Raw genomic sequence first — 22,215 nt, 5'->3', positions numbered from 1 at the left:
TAAAATAATGTTACAATTTTGAAAGCAATTTCTGAAGCAGAGAAATAAAATGAATAAACTTGTACGTCCAGTGGGTGGCAAAACTATGTAGAGAACTTTTTTGTTGTTTCAGAATTTTATGGGGTACACACATTTTGGTTATATAATTTGCTTTTGTACAGGTTGAGTCAAAGTTCTAAGTGTGCCCTTCACCCAGTTAGCGTGTATTGTACCTGTTAGGTGTGAATTTACCTATTCCCTCCTCCCTCCCAGCTACTTGATTTCCCTTGAGTTTTACTTTAGTATTGAATACATGTGGTGTTGGTTTTTCCATTCTTGCAATACTTCATTAAGAAGAATGGCAGAGAAGAACTATTCCAAGAGATTTTAAATATGTAGTTTGACAGAAAATCCCTAGTGGGATCTACTATAAGAGCAAAAAGAGTAGCAAACAGATTTTAAACTGTTTTCAGTAATTGTACTGTTGTTTGTAATTGTGCTTCTGAGGCTGTTGTGTGTATGTTTTGGAACGAATCAAGTGAATATTTATGTTAGTGTCATTAAAAACTAAGATTTGTCAGTGCAGTTGAAAGGTGATACAGATGTAAGATCAATGAGCACAATAGCAAACAAAAGAAATCTGTAGACTCAAATTTGAATTTGAATAGAAAATACCAGTATGAAATCCTAATGAATTTATCTTAAACTTTTCCCATTTCTGTTCACTAAAAATGCCCAGAAAAAATGATTAACCAATAATAATGAGCATCTCCAGTGCCCAAACTGTGATTCTAAAAATAACTTTTCACCATAAAGAACCAAGGCTTTTGGGAATAAATGGCTGATTGTAGGTCTGGCTCAGAAAATGTACAAGATGAGCCTGAAATATCTTATTGTACTAAGAAGCAAAGAAGCTTCAAAGACTACTAAGTCATGTAACAACAGTGGAGTCAACCCAAACAATTCCCCCAAAGGTGAAAAGGATACTTTGAATATCAATAGGGATATGAATTGAGACACACCAACTATGCCTAAGTCCATAGGAGTTCACAATACTACTTAAAAAGAAAAGAAATTATTGAGAAGCTTTGAAGTATGCTAGAGGAAAGTGATTAGTTTCAAAACTTGTAAATATGGGGAAAGAATCAAGTATTTGTTGTTCCCTTTCTGTAGAATATATACCTCAGGATAACCAAGCAATTCATTCAGGGAATTTTCTGTTTATAGTTAGAGGTATATGCTAGCTAATAAACAAAGAAAGAATGATGGAATTAGAAGGTTACATTTTTTTGTTTTGAGACAGGGTCTTGTACTCTTGCCCAGGCTACAGTGCAGTGGCATCACCATAGCTCACTGCAACCTCGAACTCTTGGCCTCAAGGCATCCTCCCACCTCAGCCTCCGAAAGTGCTATGATTACAGGTATAAGCCACCACACCTGTCCTAGAATATTACTATTATGCAACCACTGATTAGTTTATGAATCTAGGAACTGGTCACCAGTGGGTGAGAACATCCCCAACTGAGAGACAACTATAAATTATGTACTCATTCATAGAAGTACCCAGTACCACATTTAAAGTAGTATTTTTCTTGCAAGAAAAAAAAATTAATGTGAATCTGAATCTGATCAAACCTTTAGATCTAGCCATTGGTTTATAGGAAATAGAGGTGGAGAGAAGGAAACATGTTAAATGACACCGCCGGGATGCAATGAGTAACATACCGATGCGGGAAACTTCTACAGCACCAACAACTCTTGCAACAGAAAAACTACAAAAAAAGTCTTAAGAAACATTTCAATTGATTGTAATATGTATAATTATCTGGATACTGATTCAAACAACAAACATAACACAATTATAAGACAACTGGGAAAATGTGAACATCGATTGGATATTTGGTAATATTAAGAAGTTACTGTGATATGTGTGATTATTATTTTAAGGTATGATTGTCTTGTGGGAATTTTTTAAGGAGTTCTTATCTTTTAAAAGTATATACTAAAGTATTTATTTTAGAGATTAAAAACAGTGATTGGGCTAGGTATTTCTATGCCAAAGAGTCATTTCTCATTTCTAAAAGATATTTTAAGCAATGTTTTCCTTAGTAAATGTTGATTGAATCATTATCAGTAATAGGTGATAATTAAATGTGTGCATTAAAGTCTAGTTGTATCGTAAATGACCGTAAGTCCTATGGAAAATCTCTTTTCCAGCCCAACAATCATGTTAGCCAGAGAATCTCTGCACAATAAAGATCATATAAGCCTGAGAAAAATTTATAAGAACTATTATATGTAGAATCCTCACTGCCTCAAACCCAGGATTTTCCTTATGATGATAATTTAGAGAGATTGAAAAATCATTTTCCTTTTTCCCTGACTGGACTTACCTGTCTTCCATTTTCATGTAAACTTCCTTTCTTGCATATTTTCATTGGCCCAATAAGCCCAGTGAATATATCTTTGGTGGGATCCACAGCAGAATAATACATCTTAGATAGACACACAGGATCTGCATAAGTGGGTCCTACTTCTTTGGGAACAGTCCATTCGTATGTGAATGTTTCTTTGGGTGCCACGTGGGAGGCTGAAGAAGGAGGTACACCTGTTGGAAAGGTCACATTAGAGAGGTTAAGTGTGCTTTGTAGAGCAGTCATTTGAGCCACGAAGAAGACTAGGTTTAGTCTAGAATGACCCACTTCTGAGTTCTTTGTTATGAATTAGAATGACAACCTAATTGTGCTGCTGTGTCAGATGTCAGATGGTGTGATTTTCTCCAGGACTCCTTTATATGACTGTCTAGGATTGGTGTCCCTCTTGGTGCTCACACACCTCCTGAAAAATGTCCCTAGCACCTTTTATGTTATGTTGTGTATATTTCTCTCTCAAATAGAACTTAATCTTCTTTAAGGCAAGCATTGTCTTTATATTTCTATCAACTAGAACAATGCCTGGCAATCAGGAGTAATCAATGCATTTTTCTATTGAATAAAATAGAACTGAAAATAACTGTAGAACTGAAAGGAATTTTGCAGATGATCCTGCTTAAATCTTCCAAATTTACACTTGCAGAAACTGAGGCCAGAATGACTGAATAACCTGTTCACAGTCACACTCTAAGTGCTGGCAAAGTCACTAGTCTTCATTGGTCGAACTTGATCAAACATGTAAAAATAGGCAAAAACATCTACATGATGGAATATTTTGTATCATTAAAATTATAAAATGCTCATAATGCTAAGAGAACCATTTCTGGGTACAAAATTATAATAGTGTATTTATATGCTATGATTCAACCATATTTAAAATATATATTGTATGTACACAGATGAAAGTAGAAGGATTATATAAAAATATATTATAATAGTAGTTGTCTATAGAACTAAGATCATTAATATTTTTGACTATACTTTTCCATATTTTTCAAATATTATAAAATAAGAATATTTTATAATATCTAACCTTCTTGTATTATAAGAATATTTTCTAATTAAAGAGTACTGCAGAAATGTGTAATTGATACAACCCAACTAAATTACTATCAGCATTGCCAATAATCATCCAAGTAAGGCAGGACAAACTTCCATAAACCGATTGGAAATGGTAGGAGAAGAGGTTTATTTGCTTCCTGGCATGCTGCCTGAAAATAATATATGAGCACTTTCCTTGGGAGTTCCTGCCTTCGGTTTTTTCAGGACACTGAAAGTGACCAGTACAGTGAGTTAGTAAACATTGCTGATTGTTTACAGAGTGCTGTACTCACTTCCACTCGGGGAGTTGGAATGCCGCGCATAGTATGTACCCTCGTTGTTCTTGCTGAATCTCACCCCAGTCGGCTCAATACTGAGGGGATGTGTTCCTTTGTTATGGAAGGTGACTCTGATGGTATCTCCCACCTCTGCCCAAATGACAGGACCTAGAGACAAAGAGAATTATTACCCTTCCTTTAAGGCAAGCCTTGTCTTATTACAACTTGGTATACAACGTACAGAATGCATAAAACAGTTACCGTGTTTCCGGGAAAGTAAGACCTACCCATGAAATAAGCCCTAGCAGGATTTCTAAGCATTTGCACAATATAAGCCCTACCCTGAAAAGGACCTAGTGATGGGCGTGGCTACACAGCATATCTGCACAACGCACGCATTTCGTTGCAGAGGGGTAAAGAAGACGGAACAGCCCTTCTCATCTGCCCCATCGTGGCAGCTACTATCCCAGAGGTGACCGGAAAGGTGCAGGCAGCACCACCAACAAGGTCGTCTCCCCCTGTCAGGTCCCGGCTATCCTGTGCGTGCTGCAAGCTGAGGTTTTGAGGGGAAAATAACACATCCCCTGAAAATAAGCCCTAGGGTGCCTTCTTGAGGAAAAATAAATATAAAACCCTGTCTTATTTTGGGGGAAACACAGTATTTTCTTTGGCTGTATCCTCTGGCAAGAACCACTGGAAGCAACATGCTTATTTGTGGTGAATGGAAAGTTTGGTTTTTGAAAAGTCCATTTTCAATCTGACTTGGTGAGGTTGGAAGGAGATGAGAAGGGCTTTTTGATACAACTTTAGATTAATGCAATTGTTTATCATTTTTGTCCAAGTCGGTTAATAAGCTTTATATATCTACAAAAACTATTTGGTGTCCACAGTCTCTTCACCCTAGTCCACTGTTGTTGGCTAGATGTGTACCATTTGTCCCAGGAGCCAGGGGTGCTATAAACTTTGACAACCCAAAGCAAGTATGTTAAATTGTCTTAGATGTGAAGGATAAAACTGTTTTGGATTTTCCATCACCAAAATTAATATTATTACCAATTATATTATAGAATAAAAAGTAGATATATAGTACATAAATATTTTATGTAGTATACAAAATGACATTTATCCAGAGCTTCCTATCTGAGTGTTAGGTAGGAACCATTATTGTTCTCATTTTATAGAAGGGGAGCAGGCACAGAAAGTTGAGTAACTTTCAAGTATCACACAGCTAAGAGGTGAAGAGTGAGGACAGTCTGAATCCCGACTCGGTTGCTCCCCACTGTGCCACGTTGACCAGTGCCTGGGCGAGAATGGGTCTCTGGACTCTGCCTGAGGGCAGCCTGCGGAGGGCTCTCGGACAGATGCAGCCTCTCATTAGTAGCCTGGATTTTCTTCCTAAGGGGATGCACCTTTAGCTAAGAACAAAAATTAACAACTTAGTCATCTATTTAAACCAAGTCACAAAAGCACACAATTCCCCTTTCCTCTTTAAAGAAAAAGAAATCATAAGAAGTCAGCATGGCTTTTAATGATGAAGACTAACTTTTGGTAATTTACATTTGGAAAAGTAAAAATATTTAGCTGCTGCATTTTATGGATGTTTGATCTGTCACGTGCCTACTTTGTATATAGAAATCATGCTGTAGGTCCTGAAGCTTCTGTTCTTTCTGAGGGCGGTGTAGTCCAGTGGAAGAGACTCACCCAGTATGCCAAGATGCTCCTCTTCAGGGCCTCTCTGCTTTCGATTTGTGAAGGAGGCATCTGTGTACTCACGATAAACCAGCTTTTTATAAGAGCCTCCAATTCTTGTAGCACCTTGTTCAAAAAATACCTCTGAGTCACTGCCAGAAGAAAAAGTGTTTAATGCTGCAGTTGAAGTGGAACAGAAGCAGGTACTCACATAGGGTACTAATTAAAGAGAAAAATCCTTCAATTCTAAAATTCAAACAATCCTTTAATCTGTCAATCTCTAAGACCAGTGCTTAGAGATGAATATTATCCATGATTTACAGCAACCCATGCCAATTACTCAAACAGAAGAAGACAGTTCTAGGCCACTCATGGATGTTCAGTTAAGAAATACAAAATCATGGAGGGGTCCGTTCACTTTTTCAAATAAAGTGAAAAAACTTCAAGAAGGTCTGTGTCCACCCCTGACAGTTAATAGATTGTTCTACAATAGAATCTTTTTATCAAATTGTAAAATGTTTAACAATACAGTAGCTACTCTTTATTGTACATTGACACCATCCAGGTGCTCTGGAGCTTTTATTTATTAGCTGAAATTCACAAGACAATGCAAGAAAGTTGGTATTATCCTCCCCATTTTACAAATGAAGAAATTAAATTTCAGAAAGGTATTCAACTTGCACAAAGCCACTCCATTCATCTCTTCCTTCACTTAACAAATATATTGAACACCTGCTCTTTGCGGGAAACTCTGTTATATGTTGACGATGTAACCATAAACAAGCTTCACTTGTCCCTGTCCACATGGAGCTTGTATCTGTCAAAGAAGACAGACCATAGTCTGTTCACGAACCAGTCAAAATAATAAAATGTAATAAGCGCAGGTATTACAGAGCATTTCTCCTGAGGTTAGGAATAGTGGTGGGGAGAGGCCACAAAGACTTTCCAGAGTAAGTGATTATTTAAAACCATCTAGGCCGGGTGCGGTGGCTCACGCCTGTAATCCTAGCACTCTGGGAGGCCGAGGTGGGCAGATTGCTCAAGGTCAGGAGTTCGAAACCAGCCTGAGCAAGAGCGAGACCCCATCTCTACTATAAATAGAAAGAAATTAATTGGCCAACTAATATATATAGAAAAAATTAGCCGGGCATGGTAGTGCATGCCTGTGGTCCCAGCTACTTGGGAGGCTGAGGCAGGAGGATTGCTTGAGCCCAGGAGCTTGAGGTTGCTGTGAGCTAGGCTGACACCACAGCACTCTAGCCTGGGCAACAAAGCAAGACTCTGTCTCAAAAAAAAATAAAAATAAATGAAACCATCTAAGGAGAAGTAGAGTTAGCAAGGTGAAGTGTGTGTGGTGGGGAGAATAGGGAAGATAAAACAGCTTGTGAGAGGGCTCAGGAGACAGTGAGCATGACATGTTCTAGAAAATATGGCAGAAGCATAGCATGCAGGGCAGGGCAGAGAAGCAAAGAATGAGGCTTGGGGACTTGTGGGGTGAGCAGCAGGACCTAGTTAAGGTTTCAGGATTCCATCCCAGGGCAGTGAGAAGCCTTTGAAAGACTTAAGCCTTCAGAATTAATATTTTAGCATAGCTGCCTGGAAAATTTGTTGGAAAACACGAGATTACAGTAGGGAGACCAGTCAGTAGACTGCTTTTATAATCTCATTGAGTGGTGGGGGTGATTTCAGAAGTTCTGGCAAAGAAGATGGAGAGAAGTAAACAGCTTTCAGAGACATTTAGGATATAATGAGGCAGTACTCAAAGAGAGAAGGAGGGATGGAGTCCAGAATGGTGCTCAGCTTTTAGACTTGGGCACTTAGATGGATACATGGATAGATAGTGACACTATTCACTGAGAGAGGAGGAAACTCAGATTTGCAGAGGAGACAATGGATTAAGGTTTCAACATGTTGACTTGGAGGGAGCTTATTCAAGTGGGAATGTCACTAAGAAGTTTGAAATGCAAATCTGAAATTCACAAGAGCCTTATGTGAGAGGCAGCTTTGGGAGTCATCATGTTTAGATACCAATGTAGCCTCAGACTTAAATAGATAGTTAAGGAGTCAGTCACACAGGCTTGGGTGGAGCCAGGGCCCAGCTATCAACTTGTGTGTGATATGGGGTATATTAATTAACCTTTCCAAGGAGGTTAAGATGGGTAGCAAAGAGGGCTTCTCTGAGGAGGTGATGTACAAACAGAGACTTGGAGCAGGGGAGTGGCATAAGTCCATTGATGTTTTCAAAAGATCACCTTGGCTGTTTTGTGGAAAATGGATAGACTGAGACAGAAGAAGGGCGGGGAGGCTATGGAAGTCATCAGACCGGTACAAAGAGTAGCTTTTGTGCATCCAAGAGCACTATTAAGAGAGTGAAAGACAACCTACGGAATGACCAAGTATTTGCAAGTATCTGATAAGGCATTGCTATCCTCAATCTATAAAGAATGCCTACAAGTGAACAACAACAAAAAATAACCCAATAAAAATGGGCAAAGGACTTCAATAGACAGTTCTCTGAAGAAAATATGCAAATGATGAACAAGTACATGAAAGGGTGCTCAACATCACTAGTCATTAAAATGATGCAAATCAAGAGTGCCATGAGATACCACTTCACACTCACGATGGCTCTTATAAAAAAACAAACGGAAAATAACAAATGTTGGGTGAGAATGTGGAGAAAATGGAACCCCTGTACATTGCTGGTGAGCCTGTAAAATGGTGCATCTGCTATGGTCATTCCTTAAAAATTTTTAAATAGAATTACCACATGCTCCTGCAATTCCATTCCCAGGTGGATATGCAAGGAATTAAAAGTTGAGACTTGAACAGGTATTAATACCAATTGTTCACAGCAAAATTATTCACAATAGCCAAAAGGTGGAAACAACCCAAATGTTCATCAACAGATGAATGCATAAACAAAATGTGGTAGGTATATACAATCGACTACTATTCAGTCTCAAAGAAGGATGAAATTCTGATACAAGATACAATATGGACAAAGCTTGAAAATATTGTGCTAAAGGAAATAAATTAGACACAAAAAGACAAATAATGTATGATTCCACTTGTATGAGTTGCCTAAAATAGATTCATAGAGACAGAATGAGAATAGAGGTTATCAGTGGGTGGAGGAAGGGTAGAATGGGGAGGTTATTGTTTATTGGATACATTTCCATTGGGATGATAAAAAAAAGTGCTGGAAACCAATAGTGGTGATGGTTGTACAACACAGGAAATGTACTTAATGCTGCCAAATTGTACAGTGCTATGCTTTCAGAAATAGAAAACAAATTAATTGATTTATTTATTTGTATTCAATGTTTTCTTAGGACTTTGTCAAGCATTTGATAACTTTTGAACCCAGCTTTTTTTTTTTATGGACTCAAATATTATAGTTCTCAAACTTGGACTCTTACACCAGATACCTTAACAAATATTTGCCAGACCAGTTACTCAATTTCAGATACCAGAGAACATTTTAATTGCTGAATCAGCCTTTTGTGGTTCTTTAGGGCCTGGGAAGAGCATATTTTAAAATATTAGTCTTTCTTGAGAATTACCTTCCAGGTGCTGTTAAGTTTTCTTTTGTGAAGACGTCTATATCGGAGGGAGCATAGTTCCAGATGATTTCCTCAGCAGCAATGTAGTAGTGTCTAACCTGTTTGTCAGATATGTCATCCTTTGATGGAGACTTGTTACAGTCCTGGACCTGGAAAAAGGCCTGCAAACCAGCTGAAATGAAACAGAAGGAGGCATTGGCTAATGAAGCCAAAGTTTCTCTCTCATATTGCCCTGTAAACACCACTAGTGAGAAGACAGATGGCAACTGAAGAAATAGACAGAAACAATACAATAAACTATGGTAAACAGCTGTAAATAAATTACTGATGGAAAATTCAAGTTTTTAAAAAGACATATATCTTTTTATGTATATATAGCGTAGAGATATTAAGCACACTCTTTTCAAAATATGGCACAAGTTTCTGTGGGGTTTCACTTGGTGGTTCTTTTGATGAGAGAAAAAGGACAAATTCATAGATAAGCAAAGAATAGCAGCTTTGACATATTTTAAGGGGTAGTGTTGGGAGGAGGAGGAGAAATAGGATAAGCATGTATTGCTGCTCTCTCATGTAAAACAGCTGTGGCTGGGTGACTGTGGCCCAGAGCATATTTGACAAAAACAATTGTTTGCAGGTCAAAGTAACATATCCAAACACAGAGATTAAACCTAATTTCTTAATTAGACCAGTATTATAAAACTGATATTTTTCAAGAACAAGGAATGTTTTTATTGCCCAAATTAAAGAGAGAGAGGAAGGATTTATCAAGTTAAATCAAGGATAACCAGACTAAAATCAAGAACAAAGTTGGGTGCAATTGATAAAATAAGTAATAAAAAAGGCTACTTTCCTGCACAATACACAAACATTCTGGTTTTTTCAATATTGTGTATTTTACAAAGCTGAGAAACCATACACGGTACTATATTTTCAGGGCCCATTGTTCTTTTCCCAAAATTAATATATTTTCGGATCTCATTACTTTATAAATGTTGCAGTCTTTCAGTTATTTTTATTACATTATGATATGTTCCATCATAAGAATAAAACTAAGATACCAGTTCAAAGCTCAGATTATTCCAAAGATATTTAGCTTTTAGATTCTAATTCCCAGTAATCACTTTTCCTTAGCTGGTGGCTAACTTTAGGTGAATTACCTTTCAGATGGTTTAGATTCTGACAGCTAAGCATCCATTCTCCAGGGCTCTGGGCCACCATCAAAGCATCAACAAGGGTAGCAGAAAAGAGATTGATTGTATCAATACGGTAATTCTTGTTAGTCAATGTTTGTCCATGGAAGAAAGCTGCATGCACATCAACTTCATTACCCATCCCAAAAAGATACCATTTCACTCTGTCTTCTGCACACATGGAGAGGCCTGGGAGACTTCCAAAAGTGTATCCATTCACAGCTGTAAGTCAAGAGCAGTTTGTGACTGATAGGCATTGGTGCTAGAGATAGTGTAGTTACCTCCACAGAAATAGAATCAATTTGAGATGGAAAATATCCGGCACACATGCTGGTGTTCCTCCCTGCTGTACCCATGTCAGACATTGCGAATCAGTCACATAACTCTTTCATTTTGGACCTGAATTCATCCTGAGGATTCTTGTCCACACCATATTACAAATGAACACAATACCGGCGAGGAAACCTATTTGCTTTCTTTGTTATAAAACTATACACACTGTTTGTATGTGTCTATTTTTCTAAATACAGATGTGTGGATATATACATAGCATACACACATACAGTGAATAGAAAATAGATTGAAGGTTAGTTAGTAATCAATCAATTATTAATCATGTTGGTATTGGTAGTATGAATATTTTATATTCTTTTTCTTATCAGGACTTTTTCAATTTTATACTGTGAATGTCTATTGTAATAACAATATAAGGAAAGTTTTTTTTTTTAATGTTGAAAGACAAAATTGGAAGCGAAGGGAAGCAGGAAAAGAAAAGCAGGGGAGGAACAGGAGGGACCAGTACCACGAAGACCTAAAAGTTGAAAAGCAGGATGGCTTGAGACCCTTGGAAGAAACTTAGGGTAATTGTTCAAAATGGGTGGTCCTAGAAATTTTCTGGGTGGAAATTAGTTCCGGGAAGAACCATGGATGCACCAGATGCGACAGTGGCATCAAAGCAAATGCGTCCAGAGGAGAAGTTTGAGTATCTTTTTCTATTGTCTATTTTTGTTACTACATACCAGAGACAGGATTAAAGTACGGAAATGGGACCCTCCAGCCAGGTATAAGCAAAAGTTGGAAATAAAAATCTGTACTTTATTAGTTTATTCTTCTCCTTTGGTAGTGCAGTTACTTTTGTGTTCTTACTTTTTGAGTAAAGGTTATTTTGAAGAGGCTAACCACAAACAAATAAACAAAAGTCTATACTTATTGGTCTAATTGGTGTCAAGGGATTTGATGTCTAATGAAAATTCTGAGGGATAGAGAATCATTATTTTGTGTCTGAGAATGAAAAGAAAGCCCAGGCTATAGAGAAAGCATTTCTAGAAAAAATAAAGTGAACTAAAATATAGAAAAGAAAGATGAACCATCAAAGGTGAAGTGAGGACAACATAATATGTAAAATGAATACCTTTTAGAACAGGGATCTGAACTATTTTCTTAGGTATAGTTAAATGCTTTACAATATGAGTATAATTTTAAGCACTTAGTTTAATAATTTCATGCTACCTAAAATACTTTTTTAGAATGAGTTTAGAGGATAAACAAATACATTAATGTAACATACATATGCATTTCATGCTGCCTCAAATAATTTTTAGAATGAGTTTGGAGAATAGACATATTAATGTAATATACATGTACATTAAACCATAATTGATATTTTATCCTTATCACTTTGGGAATAAATTTGGTGTATCTGGCTTTACCTGGCTTGGAGTTTTGATTTTGACCTATTTAGCTGAATATCAAGTTGCATATCCAATATGCTTTGTTATCAGGGCCACAGATTAAAAACACACTCCTTATTCATATGAGTGAAGAAGCTTAGCACAAATAATGGATCAAGGAAAAAAAGTAAAGTTAACATGTCTTCTGTAATCTTACAATACATCCTGTTACTCTCCTGGAAGTCTTCATTGTCTTTTTCAACTTTCTCTGGCTCAGTGCAGTAGGTTTTAATGTTGTCTTCCAGGTACCAGCTGAGATTTTCATCCACCACAGAAAACATCACCACAAATTCTTGGTCAATATTTTTTTCTTTTTCATCATCCAGAGAATCTAAAGTAAAAATTACTATTTTAGTAGAGCTGAATATTTAGCATGTATTTTTGTTTATGTTTTTAGGTGATTTATAGGTTTTTAAAAAAATTTTAGTATTTATTTCCCTATCTAACCACAAATCTGGACCAGATTACTCCTGTTTTACAGATGTAAAAACAGTCAGGGAATTTCGTGTCAGTATCCAGGGCTTGAGAGACATTCATGTATCTAGATATCCACTGACCACACAACTATTACATACTTTTTGGCAAATGAGAAGGTTGGAATTCAAAGTTATGTGTATATCTTCTGATGCATATAGCCATAGGCTGAGGCAAATCTCTGCAGGTAACTATTGTTCAAGTAAGAATTACATTTCAAGCTCTTGAGCTATATTGTCTTTTTCATTATGCTAGAAATAAATTCTATGATATTATGTTTACCAGTAAAATACAGATAACTATAGATCTGTCACCATGTAATGCCACTAAAGGAATCATATTTGGTAAAGCCATATGTCTCTTCAACAGCACTCTTGGAAGTTAGATACAGCAAACCTATCTCCAAGGAGAACATATTTCTTGCTGCTTAGCTTCATTGGTGTTTTCCCCATATGAATACTTGTTCCATTGATCCCTTCTTCTCCTAGTCGTGATCTGCTCTTCTTTTCCATTTTGTCTAGACTCATCACCTCTCTACCTTACCTACTCAGTCTCAATACAGAAGACTTCACTTACATTTAAAAAACAAATTGTCGTGTCCCTTGTCTTCTAGTCACATATTGGGAGCCATAATGAGGAAATGTACCTTGTTTACAGACTATTAAAGGTCCGATGAGTCCTGAGGCAATATCTTTTGGAGCATCAATGTGGGAATGGTAAATCCTAGTCACACAATTGCTATCTCCCTCACCAGGACTTTGTTCTTCAGTGGCATGCAACATGTATGTATACTGCTGTCCTGGATACACCTTGTCATCTGCCCTGTGAAAATCCGTGGTGTTATCAGGGTAAATGGCCCCTAGAAAGCAACATGCAATGAAGTTACCAAGTGAATGCGTTTGAACTTAAATGAAAGAATACATAGTCCATTAATTCATTCAGCAAACATTTGCTCAAACTCAACCTCTGATATATGCTCTTTGGGGATGAGTGCTGTCCCATTTGTACAAGATAAATAAGAGGCTACTGGCTAGGGGGAAAGTTTCAAAAAAAATTTTGTTACCTTTTATACTTGACTGAGTGTTCAGGAAGCTGTAATAGATATGTCAGGAGAACAGTGATGTTAAGTTTGCAATGTAAAGAACAACTTTTGTCCTGGGGTCATGGTATGGAAGTCTGAATAAATGGCACCCTCTTCTACAATTTGAAACTTCTTATATGGCATCAGATTTTGCTCATGTAGTAAATATGGGATTTAAAATTTTTTTACCTTGAATTTTGGGAAAATATGCAAAAATCAAGGGAATAATATGATGCATGTTCATGTACCCATCAACCCAGCTTAACTGAAGGTCAGTCTTGTTTCATCTATACTCTCTCACTCTTATGCCCAGCACCATCAAATTAGTTTAAAGCAAATCCCAGACATCAGAGTCCATTCATGAATACTTGAGTATATATCTCTAAAAGATAATTCATTTTTCTTTTAACAAAACCACAATACCATTACATACCTTTATAATGAATGCTAATTCATACCATGAACTTATGCTATTAACGTAACTGTGTGGTTCAAAAAACAAAAAAAAAAAACAAAAAAGATATAGCCAAAACATTCACCTTCTATAATAATACCGCTTTAAAAAAGAAGACTAATAATGAATCACATCTAACTTTAAATTCATTTCAAGATCTGATCATTATAATTTCAGTGACCTGTGGCATGACCTCAGCATTTCTGTTTATGATAATAGCTGACTTTTATTGAGCTATTACTATGTATTATCATTGTCCCTATTTAATAGATGAGGAAACTGAAGCTCAGAAAATTTAAGTAACTTGCCCAAAGTCAATCAGCCAGTAAAAGGCAAGGCTGGGGCTCGAACCTTGATCATTAATTTCAAAGCTCTTGCTCATCACCACAATAAAATACCACCTCTTTTCATCATCATCAAGTACTAAGAATGAGATCACAGGCACTAAATCTTACTTTTGTTTTTCATGTACCATTTTTAAAGCTTCCAAGTCCTACATTCAAATTACCCTTTTGGTTAATTAATTATATCTCTGTTGTGACCTGGGGTCATCCAGCCACATGTACCATTTGACAGATGCGTGAGACTACTCATGCCACCTTCGTGGGGACAGACTTTATCCAAAGTTAGGAGGGGAGGTGACAACAGCCACGGAATGTTCACATGTAAGAACTTCAGAGATAAGACAGTCCCCATTTTGAGTCCTTCTTTCTCTTACCGCTGGATTTTTGCCTCTTCTAGGCTTTAACACACATTTCTCTTATTCCGTCTATTTGGACAGAAAGGATTGGGCAGTGGGAAGGAAGCTCCAGCTCTTACTGACTCTCACTATCTGAGTCTACCTGGAAATCCTATCACATTCACACTTGATACAAACAAGCACAACCAAGAGAAACACAGCATTATTATGAGGAAACAAAATACTTATTAATAAAATAGTTTAAAACTAAACGATGTCGTTGTAAGTCTAATCCAGGTTGGAAGTCCAATTAAAAAGTTCTACTAACATATTAAGAGGATATTCCAGCTATAACATGAGATGAACTTACCCTCATGTTCCTTATAGTAAGTCACTCCATGTACATGAAAAGTGTAGGGCCGAGAGGCAAAGTTTTTTAAGTGTACATAAACTTTCTGTCCAGTTTCAGCTTTGATAATAGGGCCTAAAAATCCTAGCCAGACTGGCTTTTCTATAGTCGTCGTAAAGGTTTCATCTGTATACGGAAGATAAAGGGCCTTCTTGTATATTTTCCCAATTCTATCTGTGCCAGTTTGAAGGTAGATGTTGTACTGTTCCCTGCAAAGGAAAAGAAGACAACTCTATCAGAAGCCATCATTTCTGGGTCATTTTAATGACCGCATCACATGAAACATTTGCCTGTTGTAGGGATGCCTCCAAAACTGAAGTGGAGAGCTGGCAGTTAACCTTGTTATTTTAATTACAGGAGGCATTCCACATCAGGAGGATGGCAGAGAACCATCTGTGAAGGTATTGTAAAAATACGGTGGATCCTATTGGAGTATTTTCTCCAAGGTTTTTATTTTAAAACAAAGAGGCATTATGGAATAGAATACAAAATTAAACTGAAATATTAAGATGAAGCTGTTAACTAAGACATTTCTCACGTATAGCGTACCTCTGTTAGCTACTAGGAAATTTGACTTTATAAGCAATGAATCTGGATATTTGAGACTTCAAAGTATGCGTGTGTGTATATATATTTTTCTTAAAGTAAAACTAACGAAGCTAAGTTAATTCTGTCATTTTTATTTCTTTTAACAGCACTAAATTAAGGCTAGAGTTGATGCATGCAATGTATGTGAGTTTTAAAATTAACTTTGAATTTAAATTATCTCTGTTTTTTTAATCCCTCACTACCACAGATACTTAGCATGGAATGTTTACATTCTGGTTAGTGTCTGTTTATAATTGCTTAAAACTTTCCTCAAAATATCATCAAATTAAATAGTAATCAGAAAAAAAGAAAGTGAATTAGTATTCAAACTTTTGAACTGATTCTTATGTTATTAACTTTAATGAAAGGTCTGGAGAGCTTGATGGGATCTATTTATGGGGGATGTCATGTAGCCATTTGGAGGGACTCACAAACCCTAAACTTTGACAAGCGCCCCCACAACCATGTCTTTTCCAAAAAACTGCTCAAGATGTTGGGTTTGTAATTGTTCATGTGTGCACGTGCACATGTGTGTGTGCGCACGCGTGTGTGTTTGTGTGTGTGTGTGTTTTGCCTGCTTTCCTCTTAGTGATTTTGACATTTTACCATTTTCCACCCAGCCTTTGTGGGGCTGGATAACCTAATTGAGGAATAAACTTTGTCTTGTTTACTCAGCTGAAAGCTCATCGGAAAGAGTGAAATATATTTTTCCTTCCATTCTTCAAGACAAGAAGAGGGTTTGTCCTCGAGCTTTGGACTTTCATTGCTGCAGAGTTTAAAGACCTAGTTTTTCAAAAGTCTAGGGGTCAGGCTAGTGCAGCGGATCACACTTGTAATCCTAGCACTTTGGGAGGCTGAGGCAGGAGGATCACTTGAGTCCAGGAGTTTAAGGCTTCAGTGAGCTGTGATCATGTCACTGCACTCTAGCCTGGATGACAGAGTGAGAATCTATCAATACAAACAAACAAAAAGTATAGGGCTCCAGCCTAATGTTTCTTAAGTTCTGATGTGCATGGTAATCTACTGAGGAACTTGGTGAAATGCAAATTCCTGGGGCCCAGCTCTACTCATTCTGTTTCTGTGGGTCAGGGGTGTGGGTCACACATCTGCATTTACTGACCCACCTGCTGGTGTGTTCTGATGGGGCAGGCTGCTCTGGGCTTACAGGTAACCTGAGTGGGGAGGCTCCACTGCTGAAGGTGAAGAGAGCAGCTCAATCCCTGTGGCATGAGATGCCATGAGACAGAATGGTGGACAGTTTTGTTTCTAGGCCATACCTGGTGGTTAGACGTCTGCTGGCAGTAGCTGCATAGATTAAGCCTGAGTGCTGGGGATAGGGAGTATGGCTGTTTGACAGAGGACCTGGTAACAGAGTTTGGGTGGAGGGAGCAGGTGTTAGAAATAACAGAGCCACCACCCTCTGGATTGACCAAGGGGCTTTGATAATGAGCATCTCATTGTTGCTACCATATACTGAGGACCCCAATTTTCCTGGATTGCATAAACCCTAGGATTCCCAAAGGAGGCAAAACTGTCCACTAAAAAATAACTGAGAGGTTGTTTCCCTGTCAAAACCCCCATCCTGGTAGGAGGCCAAGCTGGACGTTATTATAGAAAAATAAACTAACATTTTTGCTCCCAGCGTGGAGCAGCAAAACCATGGGTATGCCCTCATTTCTCCTATTTGTTTTCACTTTCTGGTTGTTTGTTGCAGTTTCCCATTTTGTCAGAGCAAAATAGAAAAAAAATTAGGAAGGCTGAGAGAGACTTCAAAGACACAGAAATGCATGGAAAAAAAGCAGGACACAGGTGTGAACTCTGCCCCAACCTACAGCATCAGTGTGGACAGGAGGAGTGTCAATAAATATATGTTTGAACAACAGCAAACCTGGGAGACACTGAAGACCACTGCGGTGAAAAGCAGAGATTCATCCAGTACACTCTGGTGAGAGGGGGCAATAAGAGTACAGTTTCGGTCAGGCACACGGCTGCAGCTGCAAAGTCTACAGTGCAAAGAGGTGATTCCTCTCTGATCCCACCAGAACCCAGGGCCAATCAATCTCACACGGGCTTGTCTAAGCCTCAGGATAAATTGTCTTGAGGATATGAACACACTTTTATTTCTAAGAGACTGATCTGATAATATTTAGACAGAGATTCTAATCTGTGCTTGCCATGTCCTGTTTATACACATCTTACATAGCCCAAAGTTAAAAATTAGCCCTCAAATTCTTAAGGCTTCATTTAAATAAATTGTCTATTTATATTTTCTGAATGTGACTCTATAGAGCTTTGCAATAAATCACATCCCATTTCAATAAACTATAGCAGGCTTTGTCAAAATGCTTTCATTGCATTGAAATTCTCCTCTATTAATCATTTCCTAAAATAGGAGGATCATTGCCTAAGCTTTGTGACTTATTTTTTCTACACAAAGATTTTTTACAGAGAGAAAATTACTTTTAAAATAATTGAGCTGAAGTTCTAATATATCTAGGTTTTTTAACATTTGAAATTCCTTTTATATACATTGTAATATGCAAACTGGTTTTCTTCATCTTCTCTTTTATTGTGAAAAAAATATGCTTAACTAAATTGGGAAATATTTCACATCATGTGATATGATTGCTTATGATCTCTCTCCAAAGGAACATCAAAAGGTCATTAGGGGATGTCTATTTAATTTCAACAGCACAGCTTGGGTACAAAAGGTCAGTTACTGAAAGCTTGCAGGAAGTTTGTTGGTCAGATATTCAGTCACAAGAATCTATTATAGTTGTTCTTTAACCAAACAAATAATTCACATTTAATTGTAGCTCTTCCTGTTGACGACTGTAATATGCTCCTTTCTATTCATTATAATAGCTGTGTCCCCCTCTCAGTAATCATATTCCTTCTTTTTAGCTCCTCATTTTCAAAAAAGCCAACTCCTATCATTTATGGTAGACTCAGACTCAGAAGTGAGTTTTTAATGGTAGGGGAATTACATTTTTAGATATTACATTAGTTAGATAATAATGCCATTTTCTCCTATGAATTCAGAATTAACTCAAGTGGACTAGACATGGTTACCAAAATTTGGGTATTATAGGTGAAAAGTTTCTGGATTTTTGGCTTCGTTAATGGCGTCATAATATGTTAGTTTTTTATTACTGCATAACAAATGATCACATAGCAATTTAAAACTCATATGCATTTGTAATCTCACAGTTCTTTGGGTCAGAACTCTAACATGCATGGCTGGCTTCTCTGCTTGGGCTTTTCTTCCCCAGGCCGAAATCAAGAGGTTGCCAGACTGAGTACTTGCCTGAGACGCTGTGGAGACGAGACGTCTGCTTCCTAACTCATTTGGGTTTCTGGCAGAATTCAGTTCAACAGGACTAGAGGATCAAAATTCCTGTTTGCTTGCTGGCTGGCAGCCAGTTCCTTAAGAGTACCTGTCTGCCTTCTCAAGTGGCCTCTTCCACCTTTAAGTCAGCAACGATGTGTGGAATATTCCTCAAATCTCTTTGAATCTCTCCTTTTCTGCCACTACAAGACCACTGCTTTTAGATAAGGCCCATCCTGATCATCTCCCTCAAGTCAACGGTGCCACTGAATAAAACATAAATCATGGGAGTGACGTCTCACCCTATTCCTAATTTCTGCAGATTCAGGGTAGGACATCTTTTGGGGGACCATTTTAGAAATTTTGCTTGTCACACACAAGAATTATAAAGAAAATAGTCAAAAATTAACTGGTGCAAGAAGTTGGCAGAGATTCAACCTAGGTATATATAGCACAAATTTAAGTGAATTATAGGTCCAGACTAGCCTTGCTTCATTGGCACAGCATGAATAATGTACCTAATGGTCTATCTTCTTTTAGTTCTGTTCTCAAAAGAAATAGAAACTATGATCATAAATTGTAGAGATTGCAAGGTGTGAAATGTTATAATCACTTAATTGTCCCTCCCCTTCATACAAGATGTCTTATATGAAGTGTTTGTACCATGCTAGCTGTTGCTTGCTACTTTTTATTTGGCAACCCCAGAGAATGAGTCATAATAAGGTGATTTTTCCAGATAATTTTACCTAATAATTGTGTGTGTTTGAGAATCATTTAAAAATAATTTTTGAAGGGGTGTTAAAATAATTAATTAGGAGGCCATTAGGCTGAGACAGCTCCAGTGCCTTGGGTTCCTACATAAGCAAACAGAAGCCTGGTTCAGTGTAAACGTTAACATGAAACTTAAGCTTAACCAATCAGGATTAGAAACCACCAACTAAGCTCTAACTAGGGACTTTCCACTTTAACCAATCAAATACATTTTCTCAATCTTTCTTCTGAGAACAACTTATAAAAGTTTCCTCACTTGTACATTCCCCCCGCCTCCACCTAGTGGAGAGGGCTAACGGGTCTGTGGTCTTGTGCTGCCCAGTTGATGCATGGCTGAATTCTCAAATAAACTTGTTAAAATTGTAATGTGTCTAATTCATCTTTTAACAAGAGTAAAACAAGGGCCTTCAGTGCAAGTTTTTTCTTTAAAAATATTTTATTTGCTTCCCTGTTTTTTTTAAATGGAGATATGCTGAAAAAGTCAAGTTTTTGGATAATAATAGTGAAAGTGAACATTTATGGAATACTTGTATGCCGATCACTCAAGATCATAATTACAATAAGTATGATTATATCATGGTTTGGAATGTTCTTTGTTGTCTATTTCTCTGGTTAGGATTTGAGCTGTTTATTTCTTATTGATCATTGGGTCTACTTAGAGTAACATCTTCACTATACAATTTGTTTTTTGAAACCTACAATGGAATAAAAAACTAGGTAACAAAGTTTGTAGGAACTGTATATTAAGAAAGTCACCAAGCCTGAGAACCTATGAAGTCAAGTGTAAAAGTGTTTTGTGATGGTTCTTGTGCTTAAAGAATTTTTCACTTATTTCTAGCTTCCTAGAGGTATCCAGAAAAAAAAGTAACCTGAAGATAGCAGAAGCATTATTTTTTGCTATTATATAGTCAATTAATTCAGTAAATAATTAATTAATGCCTACTATGAACCCAGAACACACTATTGTGTTTACTAGTTGTTATATATATATATATATATATATATATATATATATATATATATATGCATGTATTTTATTCTTATTTAAGTAGAAATAACTCAGGATGAGGACTATATCTCACAGAATTGTAACTATTTATTGACTTGTTGAAGTGACAGACAAGGCACTGATACAAGTAAATGGCGGTACTGAGTGTAAGGAAATTATTTTCCACTTCACCCTCTTAGAAATAAATATTACTGGCATTAAGACCAGAGAGGTAAACTCTATTTTCCTAGGCACCCCTCCCCCTGCAAAAGAACCCTATACATTTTTATCTTTTAATATCTGTCAGTCTTTTCAGTTCCACTAACTCTGCTTATAATCCCTTAAACTGACTTTCTATTTTGTTCTAATGCCTGATTTATTCCACAGCACGAATCTTTCCATACGAGGAACAAGGAAAAGTTTTTACAACACGGCCTATAATTTCTTCTAGTTTCCTACACATCTTTGATTCATTCATTTCTATTTATTCGCAAATATTTATGTTGTGTCTCCTATATGCTAGGTACTAGTGACAAACAGCGATCATAACAGATGGAGTTCCTGCCACGTCAGCACATATTTTCCTTTTCATCATCCCAGACCTACAAGGTCAACATCCAGTTTAAACCTTATTCTCTACCTAACACTCATCTTGTACTCTTTTATACCTTATTGTTCAGCCAGTTTATTTCCACTCCTTCTGAGCCAACCATGTCTCATGATACCCCATTATCCTTCGCTGACTAGGCTGAACATGCTGCAAATCTGGGACAAAGAAAGGATCAAAACATTGCTACCTACATTCATCTATACAAAAATTTTAGCATAGTGTGGGCAAAATTGCTGAAATTCTATTCAAAACTCACTTTTCAGACATAGAAGAAAAGAAATCACAGACCGAGTGAGCAATCCTGTCTAGAGTTTGCACGATTCTAGGCTGTTGTTGAAGATGCAGAAGATTATCAGGGCAATGACAGAGAGCTGAATTTAACAATTGGAAGATGCTCCACTTTCCCTTTTAAGTATCCTTTTTAAGAATAATGGAGTAAACAAGCTTATACTCGTTGGATAGCCTCCCTGACACAGGCAGGCAGGAGGATTTTAAAAAAATGAATTTCCTCTGGCCCTCCCCCAAATCCTTAACAAGTTCTTTCACTTTTCTATTCCCTAGTTTCTAGGATTAGAGGCTTCTTTAGTGAAGCATAGATGAGGCAATGTCTTGCACTTAGTTTATGCCCAATAAAGCTGATTTGATTTTTGATCATGAAGAGGGCTTATTGGTTAGGGCATGGGGCAGGACAGTATTTTTATTTTTTTAAGTATCTGACTTTTTCCTTGGAAATAAAAGTCACATATAATTTACATTATATTTAATCAGTAAAATACTGAATCCATACAAAATAATGCTTTTGGTGAAGCTATAAAAATATGTCATATTCCTAAGAAGAAAATACTATCTCAAAACCAAGTTTTTAAAAAGAAATATTTGCAAGATGTACTAGTTTTATTTACAACCAGTTATCTTTAAGTCAGAAACT

At 37.0% G+C, this 22,215-nt stretch overlaps 1 protein-coding gene across 2 annotated transcripts in view; it reads right to left on the bottom strand.

The window, feature by feature from the left end:
* LOC105881243 (ceruloplasmin) overlaps nt 1-22,215 on the bottom strand; it is a 41,736-nt gene that overhangs the window by 18,256 nt on the left and 1,265 nt on the right. For both annotated transcript variants that reach the window (XM_012782834.3, XM_012782833.2), the window contains exons 2-9: nt 14,964-15,211; nt 13,026-13,238; nt 12,063-12,236; nt 10,143-10,397; nt 8,986-9,157; nt 5,432-5,571; nt 3,746-3,898; nt 2,373-2,587 (exon numbers count right to left, since the gene is read on the bottom strand). In XM_012782834.3, the coding sequence (XP_012638288.2) occupies nt 2,373-2,587; nt 3,746-3,898; nt 5,432-5,571; nt 8,986-9,157; nt 10,143-10,397; nt 12,063-12,236; nt 13,026-13,238; nt 14,964-15,211 (1,570 nt within the window). The remainder of the gene's footprint in view (nt 1-2,372; nt 2,588-3,745; nt 3,899-5,431; nt 5,572-8,985; nt 9,158-10,142; nt 10,398-12,062; nt 12,237-13,025; nt 13,239-14,963; nt 15,212-22,215) is intronic.

Source organism: Microcebus murinus, chromosome 1 (assembly GCF_040939455.1).
Source record: "Microcebus murinus isolate Inina chromosome 1, M.murinus_Inina_mat1.0, whole genome shotgun sequence".
Taxonomy (NCBI): Eukaryota; Metazoa; Chordata; class Mammalia; order Primates; family Cheirogaleidae; genus Microcebus; species Microcebus murinus.
Note: the sequence above shows the minus strand (reverse complement) of the source record. Positions and strands in the feature narration are given on the sequence as shown.